The sequence below is a fragment of the Schistocerca piceifrons genome, chromosome 3 (genome assembly GCF_021461385.2).
Source record: "Schistocerca piceifrons isolate TAMUIC-IGC-003096 chromosome 3, iqSchPice1.1, whole genome shotgun sequence".
NCBI classification, from domain to species: Eukaryota; Metazoa; Arthropoda; class Insecta; order Orthoptera; family Acrididae; genus Schistocerca; species Schistocerca piceifrons.
Genome location: NC_060140.1, coordinates 292047753 through 292063084, shown reverse-complemented (window position 1 = coordinate 292063084; position 15332 = coordinate 292047753). Strand labels below are relative to the sequence as shown.

The 15332-nt window shown below is 38.2% G+C and overlaps 1 protein-coding gene across 6 annotated transcripts in view; it reads right to left on the bottom strand.

Annotated features, from left to right (window-relative positions):
• Positions 1-1240: 1240 nt before the first annotated feature.
• LOC124789556 (N-acetyltransferase 9) overlaps positions 1241-15332 on the bottom strand; it is an 87227-nt gene continuing 73135 nt past the window's right edge. For all 6 annotated transcript variants that reach the window (XM_047256956.1, XM_047256955.1, XM_047256958.1 and 3 more), the window contains 2 exons: positions 1693-1787; positions 1241-1579 (listed from right to left, as the gene is read on the bottom strand). In XM_047256956.1, coding sequence (XP_047112912.1) covers positions 1469-1579; positions 1693-1787 — 206 coding nt within the window. In that variant the 3' untranslated portion in view covers positions 1241-1468. The remainder of the gene's footprint in view (positions 1580-1692; positions 1788-15332) is intronic.

Sequence of the window (15332 nt, the reverse complement as noted above, 5' to 3'; positions counted from 1 at the left end):
AACATACAAGTTCTTCATTGACAATATTCTATCCTGGATTTTCCATTGGCTTTTCCTTCCATAAGCTTGAATCATTCTCATTGTGGAGAAGAATACATCTTCTCTTAAGAATCCTTTAACCTTGGGCTTAAGTTCATTTTATAAATACATGTATACCAGCTACATATGTAAAATTTATTACAGACGAAGATAATGTTCCTTATAACATTGTCTTACACTTGAATTATAAAGTAGATGCTTACTATCTATCCAATAATGCAACATATGAGTTAAATTCATTGACTTCTTGAGAGATGGTTGGACACTAAAACCAAGTACGCAAGTACCATGTTTCAAATTTAGTGTGCAGTTCATTACATTATTTTTTGCTGTTATTAATTATATTTGCTTTTTATGTACTGTTGTAGAACTAAGTATCATTGTACCTGTGAAATATTGACATTAGTAACACTTCTACCAATGAAGATTCTTGCTGTAATGTTCAGTGCCTATAAAAATCACACCATTTTAATTACTTATGAGTAAAAAAGTTAATTGATCAGGATTCTTGGTTCCTCTCCATACATTTTCAAGAACAACTATTATTTCATTTTTGCTGTTGTAATGAATAGCCCTAGACAAAGAATAGTTACCCAGTTCTTGCCAGTGTACTATAAATAGAGATTTTTGACATCAAAATAATATATTGGTGCAATATAATACTATTTTGTAGGTCTAAGTATCAGATACTGTACAATTAATTAATTTTAATGTGGCTGTTGAGTTTAAGGTGTTAATTAAGAATATCTCAGAGTGGTGTGTGTGTGTGTGTGTGTGTGAGAGAGAGAGAGAGAGAGAGAGAGAGAGAGAGAGAGAGAGAGAGAGAGAGAGAGAGAGAGAGGGGGGGGGGGGGGGAGAGAGGGGGAGAGAGAGAGAGAGGAGATGCAATGAAATGCAACAAAGGCCTATCAATTTGTATATGTGCTATTCTGAAAGAGTGGATTTAACATACATTATTGTGCTCTTGTAAACCACCAGGACTATATTTTGTTTTTAAATGAATTTATTACAGTTACCTTGTACATAAGTCATATAATTTTAATTTCAAAAGCCCTTGTATTTTTTTAGAGAGTCTGGAAAAAATTAGTACTGTTTGTATGTGTAACAAGTATTTTTTGTGAAAAGTATATATTACTCTGTGTCATGAGTGTTGTCCACATTCCTCTAAGAGCTGAACAAATCATGAAATATATTTTTGTCATTTATTTCTATTACATACTTTATATAGTTTACATTAAAATACTTTTGTTATCTTATACAGTATACAATAAAATATTTAAAAAAAAAGTTTGTCCTTCAGTGATGCAAATGTAACTCTCAGCTGTGATTCCCATTTCTTAATTGTAAATCAACAATTTTGAGACAACACTGCAGTTTTAACCTGTTCTCAGTCACTATCCACATGCAACTATTGGGACAAAGATAGATACTAATCTTTCACTTGTTCTGAGCCTTGTGTTTGTTCCAGGAGCCAGGTCTTCCAGCCATTGTCAACTATCCTTTCCATGGTAACTTCTTGAAAGATGTTACTTTCACTAACCTGAAACCAAGCAGCTTTATAAAAAAAAGTGTCCATTACATCATCGGCAGTACAACACTGTTGTTTTTCGAAGCAGAAGATTACATTGTAGAATTTTCAGTTTTGTTACTTACTTTATTAAATCCCATCTTGGAGAACATGGATATGCTTTTAACATTGTCCAGACCAATTTTGGCTTGGAACTTTTTAATTCCAAGGACTTCACACCCTGAAAAGGGTAATCATGTATGAATATTTCACTTATATTACTTGTTAACTAAAGGCCACAGTACTTTACAAAACATGTTCCTATTTGAGAATATAAGCCATTGTCTCCTTCTAATCTGTAAAACAGTCAACCAAGTCAGCTCTGACCTGGGGCGAGGGGGGACAGGGGCCTCATATTTTAACATTAAATAAAAACCATTTTTGTCTGTCAAGAAAGATATTGCTGAAGGGCCATGATAATGATCAAACTTGCTTGTAAAATTTGCTCTTTTTTTCCTACAGGCTTGTCAAAGAAGCAGGCAGCTATACCAACCAAATTGTTAAATGTAACTTCACTTTTGAAGTAGCTGTCATGCTCACACATTAGGAAGTATTCTGACGCTATTAGTGGGAACAGATACCAATGCAGGTAAGGCATTCCTCACATTAATTTAAGCAATGTGTGTATAAAGAAGTATAAAATGGAAATGATTGTATGGCATTGTTGGCCGGGAGGCCCCATTTGAGGGAGTTCGGCCGCCGTATTGCAAGTCCTTTTCAGGTGACGCCACGTCGGCGACTTGTGAGTTGATGATGAAGGACACACAACACCAGTCTCCTGCTGGGAATTGATACCGGGCCCCCTGCGTGGTAGGCGGTAATGCTACTGCTATGCTATGGAGGTGGACTATAAAGAAGTAAAAGAAAACAAAATGCTGGTTCAGGAAGTGGTTGAAACTGAGAGATAAATATGCTCATGAAAATCTAATGAAGGAAATATTACACTCAGAACCTGATGATTACATCAACTTTCTCCAAAGAAACAGTCAAACTATTAAAAACTTGTTAGAATTACTTCGCACTCACATTGAAAACGAAGTGACAGTTATGTAAAAATCTGCTGTCTTCGCCGGATTCCTCTAATGGAAGTTCATTAAAATTCCACAACACAGGATTTTAAATAGTTAATAAGGAGACCAGTCACCAAAAAGCAGAGTTATTGTGTCATTGAGAGGCTTGAGAGGCACCCACAAAAGTGAAAAGTTTATGCGCACACACCCACACATCCAAATACATAGTTGGTAGTTGAGGTTGTGTTGGGTGGGGGGTGGGTAGGGTGGAGGGAGAAAGAGCAAGAAGCAGGAACAGTCAGGTATACAGCATAGGAATGGGTGAGGGAGGGGTGGCAGATGCAGAGGCTAGGCATGTGACACACAGGTGCTGGATGCAGTGACATGTAGTGCTGATGAAGATGGTGTGAGGTGACAGTACAGAGGAATAGGAAACTGTTGAGTAGAGAGAGAGAGTGGAGACATTGGGTTAGCAGAGGCTGAGGCTACATTTGTGGGAGTGAAGGATGTGCTGCAAGGATAACTCCCAATCAGAAAAGCTGATAGTGGAGGGAATAACCCAGATGGCACAGGTTATAAAGCAGCCATTGAACTCGAGCATGTTATGCTCAACATAATGTTGTGCCACTAGTTGGACAATTTTGTTCTTGACCACAGTTTGTCGGTGGCCATTCATTCTGGTGGACAGCTGATCAGAGGTCATGCACACACAAAATGTTGTGCAGTGATTGCAATACAGCTGGTATATAAGACAGCTCGCTTGACAGGTGGTGCTGCATCTGATGGTATAGGATAAGCCCATGACAGGACTGGAGTAGGATATGGTGAGTGGAAAGACTGAGCAAGTCTTGCAACTGGGACTTCCGCAGGGATAAGACTCCTGTGGCAAGGTTTTGTGAATGGGAGCGGTATAGGGATGGGACAGATACATCATTTTTGGAAGAACTGGAGAGCTCTGTTTTTATTTTATTGCACTCTTGCTTGTATGCTGTGCATAGAATATTGATTGTCTTTTTGGTATCTTTCTTCATAACGTAACGGCTGGGAAAGATGCAACACCTCTATTTTTCGGTAATTGCCAGTGCTCTTTCATTTTCCATGATTGTGGAAACTCACGATAAAGAAAGAAAAATTCTAACAAAATCAATGTTCGCCACCTTGTAAAATTGGCTGTCAGTCCAAATCTCTCTCAAACATGGTGTGGGTTTGCAAATCTATCAAACAAAACAACACCCTGACAAAATAATCATGTACAGGGGGCATTAACAGTTGAAGTTAGTTTTATCAAACAATTCACAACTTTAATTACATTCTAAGAGCAGCTCACATTTGGATGAATTATTGTTTATAATGTCATATCAAAGATCAGCAGAAGAAACTGCTAACCCATAAGGGCATATTTTGAGATGCCATGTATTACATGTTTGGTTAAATTAAAAAACAATAATGTAATTTCTGTAAGACAAAAACACATTATGTAGCAGACAGCAATACATGTGGAAGTACTTCTGTTGAAAACACATCAGATAGTGTGATCAAAGTAATCCCTACCAAATTTAATGGTAACATTTCCTTTCCCTGTCACCCTCAGTTGTCAGGTTCAGTGAAAAATTTTAATTTTGTTTTGAAGTTCTGCAAAAGCTTTTACCACGCACGATACGTTTCAGACACTAAATATTGTAATATAAAGTACTAATGGAATCTTGAGTCATGCTGCAGTACTGTCACAATGTAACTGCACAGGTTAGGTGTGTGTGGATGGGCTAGTATGTACAGTGTGCATACTCTCTGAAGAGGATTTGTCCAAAAGATAGCCAAGTTCTCTCTCTAGTTTAAGTGTCTTTCGTTTCAACACTCAACCCGTCTGTACTATTTGATGATATGTTACCCTTACTACCTAAATTATTTGCATTTCAGATAGTGATAACAGCTAAATCACACAGCAGAAGGAACAGATTGAAGAAAGATAAATGATTTGTTGATGTGCTGAGTTTTCCAGCACATTCTGAAATTTACTGCAACAAGGATTAATACTAACTTAAAGAGTACAGTTGTTTTTGTGATACATTTTATAGGTTACATTTTGCTGGGAACAAACACAGCTTGTATGCTGTCTCCATAAAACAGTCACCAAAATTATTTAAAAAAATTATTCGGAAACACGCATTGTGAATGTTGCTATCAGGCTTCAAATTACAGCAGCATGTTAAACTTTATCACAAGAAGATTCAGTTCTCCAGTAACAACACCAAAGTCTCCAAAATATTGAATCGATTCATCAAATTGAGTACGGAAAATCAATGTACAAGGGATATTCATAATGTTTTTTATCATCACTGGAAAAAAGTTACATAATGAATTTTTTGTTCGCAGATACATGTCTGCAGTCCTATTATACTTAGAAATCGCCATGCCACAGTACTATAAAGAGCTATCAGAGGAGGAAGGGGAACAAAGCTACAATAACAGGGTGTATATAACCCGGGAATTTTTCATTGTTTTAGTTTGATTTTTGTAATTTTGACTGGTAAGAACCAATATTCTAACAATGTATATTACTGTATCCCGGTACTGCAGTAATAAAACATGAATGACAGGAAAAAAAAGAAGCTGCAAAGGAAGTGTGCTGTATACAATAAGAAAACATAGTGCTCTTACAAGTGCCTGCCATCAGCAAAATGTGTCACAGGCTTTAGGAAGACTGCAGTGCTTCAGAACAACAAATTGCCTCTGATGAACGTGATGCCACCACTGTTTACATTAAGCCTAGTTTACAAGAAGACATTGGGTTGCGCCACTCATTGCGTGGAATGAGTAAGCACACAAATGGTTTCCTATTTGACTGTAGACATGGCAAAACCAGTATATACTTCAGTTTCATCGTTTTGCGAGTTCCTGAGTCGTGTCTGAAATGAAAGTTTTGGCAGCTGCACGTCACATGAGTTGTGAGTTAAAGCTTGTTGCGTGGAATTGTTGCATAAGAAAAAAATAAGAAACGTGTTTCGATTTGTGACTCGATGAAGAAAAGATGTCAGCTCAGTTGCTCAGCATCCTTGCTGAAATACGAAGGCGGTTCAGAAAGTAACCTCCGATTGGTCACAGTGTGGGTTGTGGGGGGAGTAGCGACGCCATCTGTGCGTTCACGCACTCAACAGGTCAGTCGGCATCAAGCCGTGGTCGAGTGAACGTCGTACCTGCGCTAGTTTAGTTTTTGTGGCAGTTTGAAATGTGTGCTGCAATAGAAAACCCCGCCAAATGTGAAGTGCGTGCTGTCATAAGGTTTTTTACAGCCAAAGGATATTCTGCAGCAGCTATTCATCGTGAGCTTTTTGCCGTGTACGGACCAAGAGTTATGAGTGAAGGAGTTGTCCGTGAATGGGTACGTTTATTTAAAAGTGGACGAGAAAACGTTCATGATGAAGAGAGGAGTGGTAGACCATCATTGGTGACTGACGAACTCGTTCAGACAGTTGATGCAAAAGTTTGTGAAAATCGACGTTTCTCAATGTCGGAGTTGTCTACTGGTTTTCCACAGATTTCTAAGACTCTCTTGTACGAGATAGTGACAGCAAGATTGGGTTACCGTAAGTTCTGTGCACGATGGGTGCCCAAAATTCTTACCGACCACCACAAAACTCAAAGAATGGCCTCTGCATTAGACTTTCTGTCACGTTATGAGGACGAAGGAGAACCATTGTTAAACAGAATCGTGACCGGTGACGAAACCTGGATTAAGTACGTGAACCCTGAGACAAAAGAACAATCAAAGATGTGGGCACATTCAAATTCGCCTACCAAACCAAGAAAAGCCTCGCAAGATTTTTCTGCCAGAAAACTGATGGCAACGGTGTTTTGGAATGCCAAAGGGGTGTTGTTGGTTGAATTCATGGAACGTGGTACGACCATTAATCAAGACGTGTACTGTGAAACAATAAAAAAGTTACGACGGGCTATACAGAACAAACGCCGTGGTATGCTGACTTCCGGTATCGTTTTTTTGCACGATAACGCCCGTCCTCACTCTGCTCGCAGAACAACGGCCCTTCTTGAGTCCTTCAAGTAGGACGTTATCAACCATCCACCTTACAGCCCAGACCTGGCGCCAAGCGATTATCACCTCTTCATGCATTTGAAGAAATGGCTCGAGTCACAGCGGTTTGATGATGACGAAGAGCTCAAAGATGCGGTCACAGGCTGGCTCCAGGCACAAGCGGGTGATTTTTATGCAGAAGGAATTTCAAAGCTTGTGAAGAGATACGATAAGTGCCTCAATCGCTATGGAGACTATGTAGAAAAATAGTGCAAAGATGTAGTTGTAAGATGTATGTATTAAAATATTTTTATTTAACTTGGTGTATTTTTTTAAATCAACCGGAGGTTACTTTCTGAACGGCCCTCGTAATTTGTAATGGAAGACCCAAGAAGTTTTTTAAATTATCTTAAAATGTCACCAGAATTGTTAACATTTCTTCTAAATAGAGTTAATTATGTGATAAGGAATAAAAATATTGTAATGCATGAAGCACTGTTACCAGGACTGAAATTATATATCACATCGCATGGATTACAGTCGAGAACATCCGGCATGCTATAAGATGCGGTTTTAGTTGGTGCTGACACTTTTTCATTAACACCAATAATTATTAACAGTAATGATTATTAACATTAACAGCAGTACTTATTCGAAGCAGGCTGCATTAAGTAAAGAATGGTTTGCAAACTACTCTCTTGAAGATAGATCTGTACAGTGGCAGTATTTCAAAATTCAAACATATGTGAATGGGGAGCAGGGAGCACTGTGCGATGTTTTAAATAGATGAATATTGAATTAAGAATGTAGCTTCTTGATTTGTGTGGCCCCTTCTCTCCTGTCAACAATATTCCTTAAAAAAAAAACTCAGCCAACTCAAACAATGGGATTTTAGTCTTGTAGACAAGAGTATTTCTACAGTTAGAATTATATTTGCTTGTATTTTTCTTAATTCAGTTGTATATGTGCTCCTAATTCAATAAATTGCCGTGCAGCTCAGATATTGTCAAACTATCTATGTTCTGATCGTACGTGAAGGTCTCAGGAGCAGCAATATGTTGCTTATTTTTGTAATCAGCATCACTGAAATCCCACAAACACCTATGCGAAGTATAGATATCCAAAAATCGAACATTATTCTCCATTCCCCACTTCTTATTTCAGTTTGTCTACACTCTAATAACACACACAACCTCAAAACCCATGCAACTAGTGCCGCCAAAGTTAGAACATGGCAAAACTGTTTAGTTTCATCAACGAGTTGCCCGGCGCGCATGCAAAGTGGCTGGTAGTGCAATTGCCTGCGACCTAGACCTAGACCTAGATCTTCTAAGGTCAACAGTCCCCTAGAACTTAGAACTACTTAAACCTAACTAACCTAAGGACATCACAGATCGAAACACATTTCTTATTTTTTTTTCTTATGCAGCGATTCCACTCAACAAGCTTTAACTTCATCACAACTCATGCCAAAACTTTAATTTCAGACACGACTTAGGAAACCATGAAACTGGAGTATACACTGGTTTCGCCGTGTCTACAGTCAAATATGAAAACATTTGCGTGCAACTCATTCCACGTGAGTGGCACAACCCAATGTCGTTGTGTAAACTAGGCTATAGATTTGTTTGAGCAGTTGCGAGCGGGCTCATGCGCACGCGCAGTTAAGTCGCTTATGAGTAGTACCTTCTCCCACTTCTGGCAGCAGCAGCAGCAAGCAGCCAGATGCTATCCAGAAAAATTATACTGGTGCGCCCAAACTTCCTGATTCACGCATGCGCAATAGGCCCGGACCTAGGTGGCAGGGACAAATGGGGGTATCTGCCCCGGGCGGCAAGTTCAAGGGAGGGAGGGGGGGGGGGAGGGGGATGGCGGCGGAAAATTGATATTCTTGAGGAAAAAAAATCTTTTTTTACAAAGCACCTAGCAAGCAGCGCACTGTGGTCTATCGATTATTCATATGATTTTGAAACGCATCCGTGTCGCTTTTTGAACACATGCATAGTGTACATGATGGCTGCCAGGTCATTCCCGTCGCATCTAGAAATAAACTTTCCAGCAGCAAAACGGGACAGGGCTATACGAGCTGATCGGAATAAAGCCGAAGGGATGAATGCCAATCGCTGTTTGTTTATGTGTTTGACTGGGTTTGCGAATGATCAGTGTTCTTATAATTACTAGTGAAATCCATAGATTCAGACTATCAAAATGGAAATAAACGAATAACAGTTAAGTAAGATTACATGTTATCTTCTTGGTGCATCCAAGAAAATGAAATTTTGACAAAGTATTTGACCAGACCACTACCCTAGTAATGGCCAGTTGTACAGTCCCGGCTAGCACACACGTAAGATCTATTCTGGGAGTAGCACGGGAAACGCGTTCTATGAACATGTAATAATGCCTAACCGGAGAAGAAACGTGGAAAAGCTAAACTGGTGATTGTGGCAGGATTAGTGAAGTTAACCGGAGAATAAGTTTTGACACTGGCAGGAATAGTTACAGAATTAGTGATGACAAGATTGATTGTTAGAACAAGGGAGGAGAAGAAACGGGGACATCACACAAATTATGGAAGAATACGATGATTCCAAATTTATATAAAAATTTCGTACCACTAATTTTCGATCTCATGCTTGAGACGCTGCAGCCTATGAATGAAATGTGAAACTATTTCCTGACGTAAAGTGTATTGCTTGTAGTAGGCCTTGGCATTGGATATTGTTATTTCGTGAATTATATGACCATTTGTTCCAAAACAGTCTCGTTTATTTGGTATGTATTACAATTGCTGTAATGAGAAAATATATGTAATCAACTCAAGAAACCACGTCAGTCTTGGGTACTATTTGTATTAACAGTTTTTTCAGTATTAGACAATGAGATTTCGTTTTTTCGTGTAGCGTAACATTTGACGAACTTTGGTGAGGTAATAGATTCTTTCGCAGAAAGGAAAGCACATCATGTCAAGTTGTAGCAAGCGGAGAGAAAAAAAATGCTAGGACTTAAAGGATTCAAGAAATGTGTACTGCCTTGCTTGTCTCTTGTCTTTACTGCTTTTATGTAACCTACATTTAATTTTATGTCACACAAAAGAGAACGTTATTAGCTAATAGGCAATAAAGAGTGCAAATTTTCTGAAGATTTCTTGTTATCCAATTTACAAATAATCCCATCCAGTATTAATTGCGAGGTTTTGTTTCATGGGAGCAGGAGAAGCACCGCAGGACATTTTAATTTCCACTGTCCTGAATATAGTTTGATGGCATCCATTACAAAATATAAATGGCTGGATTCTACAGAGCGAAATACAGTAATGTGGGACAGAATAATGCTGTGTGAAGAGGTGTGGCACTGCACTTTTGCACACTTACAACCAAATAACATGGATTTCATTTCCTCGAAGACATATGTGTTATGTATGAGATTCTTCAGAATGATGTGCACTACAAAATGAACATTTTTTGAAAAGTCGATTAAATATTTGGCATCCTACCTCAAATGCAGGTGGGATGGGGGCGCCATTACCTAGTATTGCCGTGATTTGGAAATATCGTAGATCCTGGACTGATACGCAGAGCAGTCTGAGTTGTTGTTGTTGTTGTTGTTGTTGTTGTTGTTGTGAGGTGGATAGTCTCCACATGGCCTGTGTATACCTTTAGTGACTTTGCTGTTTCCTCTTAGTTTATTGCTGTCATGTCAAATGAAAACAACACTGATTTCTGTAGCCGGGAGCCATCAAGTGAATTAAAAAATATTCACATAATTACGGATGGCTAAAACAAGTTATTAGTTTCAGATTTTATTTTATTTCCACCTTTCTGACAGTTGAGCATTATCGCCTTGCAGAACAATGGAGCTATTTTTTTCGGTTTGCTAAAGAAACTTGGCTGTTATTAATTTTTTCCACTGAGGGCAGTCAGTTTATTTGAAACAAAGTACTTAATTCCACACTATCGGCTAGTTTCAACTGTTCGCTGCATTTCAAGTGCACGATTCATCTTCTAGCATGTATGACATTATGCCATAATAAAGAACCAAACATGTGGCAATCAGTACTGGTAACTCCAAGAAAATTTACATCCGAATCTGGACATACGAATGTTCACTTTAAGCCGAATTACACATTTTAGTATCGTTCACGAAATTCCAATAATCCTCTGATGTCTTGTTTCTTTTATGATATGCGAGATCTTTTAATGTTTTACACGTACGAACATACGGGCTTCCTGCATCATCGTAGCTGCACAAGCGCAGTGACGTCTATTATCTGGCCCTCTGGCAACTGCTAAAAGGAACCTATTTCTAAAAGGTCGTGGGAAAATATTGGGCACGGTAGTTTGAAAAGCGTGTTACTTTAAAAGTAAATTTCCTTTTCGCGAGAATGTACGATGAATTTCTTAAATTACATAGCGTTTGACTCTCAAAATCAATTATTATTTTAGGATGACCATTAGAAGAATTTCAAGCAAGATATTAATCATTTATGTCATTATTAAAAATGTTACTGGTACATTTGTGTGATGTATTTTAAAGTGAAACAGCGCAAAAAAGATCAACATTATATGTGAAAGCTTAGATTCTGTTGCAGCTTGTTAATCTTCAAGGCCAATATTATAAGCGAAAGCTTTGCTTTTCTTGTAGCAATACTATGTTATGTTAAACCATTAACTTTTCCTACTTGTGTGGTCGTGCTACTTAACAGTGAAGTTGCATTTGGCTGTCTACATCAAGTGTCCTGTGCTCTGAATATCCACCATCATTGGCTGGCAAGATCACGTGAAATGAGCTATGGCTGGCTTACAGAAGCACATCGAAATCACGATTTTAATGCTTCCGAAAGTAACATGTGATGTTTGGTGAAATTCAAATTTATACTTCCTTAATACGAAAATATGCAGCATACTTGTTGCTGCACGTCACAGATCTTCCCAAAACATGTTTTTTTTCCCCTAAGTTTCATTTTGTAAAGTGCCGGGAGATTCTACGCCAGTGTATAAAACCATAACAATGCAATGAATTGATAAATATTACAGTTTCAGGGAAAAGTAAACTGTCACTTAACATGGAAAAAATGTATTTTCACCTGAGAGAACATGTAATTTTAACTGGGAAATCCAGGAATTTTTTTCCTTGTCCGCATATATATGTCCTGAATAAATTCATCGTGCATTGGAGGAGGTGTACTGCAACTATTTACTCTCAAATGATGCAGTAGCTAGATGGTGGAGACAGTTCTAGTGTGGTCAACCAAGTCTGAATGACAAAGAACAAAATGTCGGACCATTCATGCATCAGTTTTCAACAAGTGCACAACTTTTTGAACACAACAAAGACTGCTGCCTGCCTGGTTTCATAACTACTCATGACCATTCGGAAAGCTTGCAGACTTGAGGTAAAAAAAGGAAGACTGAAGCAGTTGTGTCAGTCCGATCCAGATGGCTTCTTTAACAACCTAATCACCATTGTGCTGGGTGTTTCACTGTGACCTGAGAGAAAGGTGCAGAATAAGATGTGGAAACATGGATTCACCACCACTGAAAAAGGTGAACTCCCACCAACCATCACTGGGCAAGGTGACATTGAGTATTTTTGGCCCTGCCATGGTATAATACTAATCGATTATATTCATAGCTGACAAACCATCATACAAGTATCCTACCAAAATGTCCTCAGTTTACAAAACACTACAGGGACAAAGTGTGATGGGAAACTGTCCAAGGATGGTGTTGCCCCACTACAAGACCTCAGCCCATTCGACACAAAACACAAACATGCTCCTTCTTTCAGCTATCAAATTTTGCCTCATCCCCCCATATTCTCCTGAAGTGCCCAGTGATGTCTTCTTCTTCTTTCCTTGACTGAAGAAACCATTGTGTGGTGGCAGGTATTTCCTGAACAGGCATATGCAGACTCCTAAAAATCAAGGTCTCCTCCAAGTCATACATCAGTCATCAATGTGTAGCCCTGAAAAGTGAATATGTCATAAAGAACTTATAAGATCATGAAGTTTCATGGTCACAGGTCAACTTCTTTGATGTGATCACCAAAATTTTGGAATTTTGTCTACCCCCTTGTATTTGTGGTATAGAGGTCCATTCATGATCAAAAGAGTGTGTGTGTGTTTAATATTTTAAGTGTACTTGTGTATTGTTTGTTTCAGGTAATTTTCTTTTCTCATTTTTGGGAAATGATCCAAATGGGATCACATATTCAAAGAGTTCAGCAGAAAAGGGCCTAGCACCTTTAAATTGTGATATTTATTTTTTGTGCTTACTGGAGTACTGTTGTTGTTAAAATACAATAACTTTATCTCTATCGTACAGCTAAAAACTTTACAAGTGATCCTTTTCACCATCCAGATAACTTGTCTGAGACCATTAATTTCACTGAACTGTGAACTGTGTTTTGTCACTTACAATGTGGGTGCACTTGAATCAATAGTTTCATGAGCAATATTAATGACAAATGCATAAACTGAAAGACAGTTATGAACACACAATAAAATGTAACATGAAAGGGGAAATAAAGACAATCAGCACATGCCATTCCTTCAGTTCTGTGGAGCAACATCCAATAAAATAGAACACATTTTAAACAAAGTTTTTCTATTTTGGACTGCCTGAGAAAATCCTTGAGATGATGTGCTGATGAGTGAAGGACAGTCACGGTCTCGAGAGTTGTGATAATGACCTTGTGGGACAGTCTATTCAGTTTCACAACATTCCACCAAGTGCCAACAGGACATTGAGTACAGAAACATGTAAAACTCAGTGGATGCTAAGCACTGCCATATGAACAGATGCAAAATCTTTGGTAAAATTTTCTGTTTTTGTGTCAATTTAATGATACAATATCTGCTAAAAATAAAAAATAAATCTGTTCACATTGCCAAGGAACAATTTTTGTCACTACACATTAGTGCATTACTATTTTATAACCTTGAACTGCAGTTCTGAAATGGAATGACCATGAGTTTCAAACTGCTATTTCACCAATTCCATTCTTTACATTTGCCCTCAAACAATTATCTTTTGTTCAAAAAAGTAAGAAAATGCCTATGGAAGGAAATTCATATTGCATTAAATGTCCTGTTTTGCAGAAATTATAAAACCATAATTTTTATAGGTTCAAGGAAGTTAGAAAACTAAGCACAAAGTGTACAGTGCTGAAAGAAGCAAATGCAGAGAAATACATTATATAGTGTGCTTCACAAAGATTCATCTGAACATGTGAGACACTATTTTTATCCACGATGAAGATATAAACTTGGAGTAAATTTTAATGTGTTCATTGAAACTACATGTTTACCTTTGTGCCAGTTGTAAGTTGATGGTTTATGTTATTGGTGGTAGAGACATTGCTGGTGCAGATAGTTTGCTTACTCGTTACCCAGTGTGTGCTGAGTCAAGACTACAGTGCTGCACCTACTACAACATAAGAGGTGTATGGATCTCTCATTGTACCAGTGAGCTCCGAGGATGCCTGACCTCACTCCATGTTCACAAAATTGTGGGACATGATTGACAATCATTTGGATGTTTGTTGTGCATCTGTTGGAGGGCACATTGAACGTACATCAAAGGTTAACAAAAATTTCGACCCTAAACCTTATTGTGAAAAGTTCCCCACCGTTTCATGAGCATGCATGTAAAACATATATCCTTGTAATATCAGATGGTTCTTTCAAAAATGAAAAATTGTTAGCCTAGGTGGAAGTTTGGTTTCCCTCGTTCTATCTTCATTCATGTAGAAAGTATAATCTAGTAAAATCAGATTATTATTTTTGAAGAATTCTGTATTTTAGTTGGGGGAGAAAAATCATACTTTACAATAAACAACTAATAAGATAACCGATAGTGCTTATTACTAACCACAGTAATGTCCATTCCTTATATGTCTTGGGAAATTCATATAATTTGGGTGGTTTTATCACTGTCTATGGATGGTTACGATATCTATCCCTACATTTGTACTCCGCAAACCACTTTATGGTGTGTGATGGATGGTGCTTTGTGTACCACTGCCCCCTGTGGGCTAAAATCTCTATTTTTCTTTCTTGGACTTTTGCGAGATACTTGCAACAGGAAGCAATATATTAGCTGACTTTTCTAGGAAAGTACACTCTTGGAATTTTAATAGTGAACCTCACCATGATGCAGAACGCCTCGCTTGTAACGTCTCCCACTGCAGGAGGCTGCGCATCCTCATGACACTTTTGCTCTTATTAAATGTATCTGTAATGAAACATGATGCTCTTTGGATATTCTCTACTTCTTTTATCTATCCCATCAGGTACAGATCCCAGACTGATGAGCAATATTCAAGTGTTGGTCAAACAAGGGTTTTGTAAGCTACCTCCTTTGTGGATGGACTAACTTCCTGAGGAATCTGTGTGGATCTGACTTACCTGTAATTAGTTTTATATGTGGTCATTCCACTTCACTCCTCTGTATGTACACCATGCAATATTCAAATATTGGTCAAACAAGGATCTTCCTTTCTACTTTAATCAGCTCTCTACATATACTCTACCGTCTGGTGAGCAAGATGTACGAGACAGGCGAAATACCCTCAGTCTTCAAGAAGAATATAATAATTCCAATCCCAAAGAAAGCAGGTGTTGACAGATGTGAAAATTACCGAACTATCAGTTTAATAAGTCATAGCTGCAAAATACCAACGC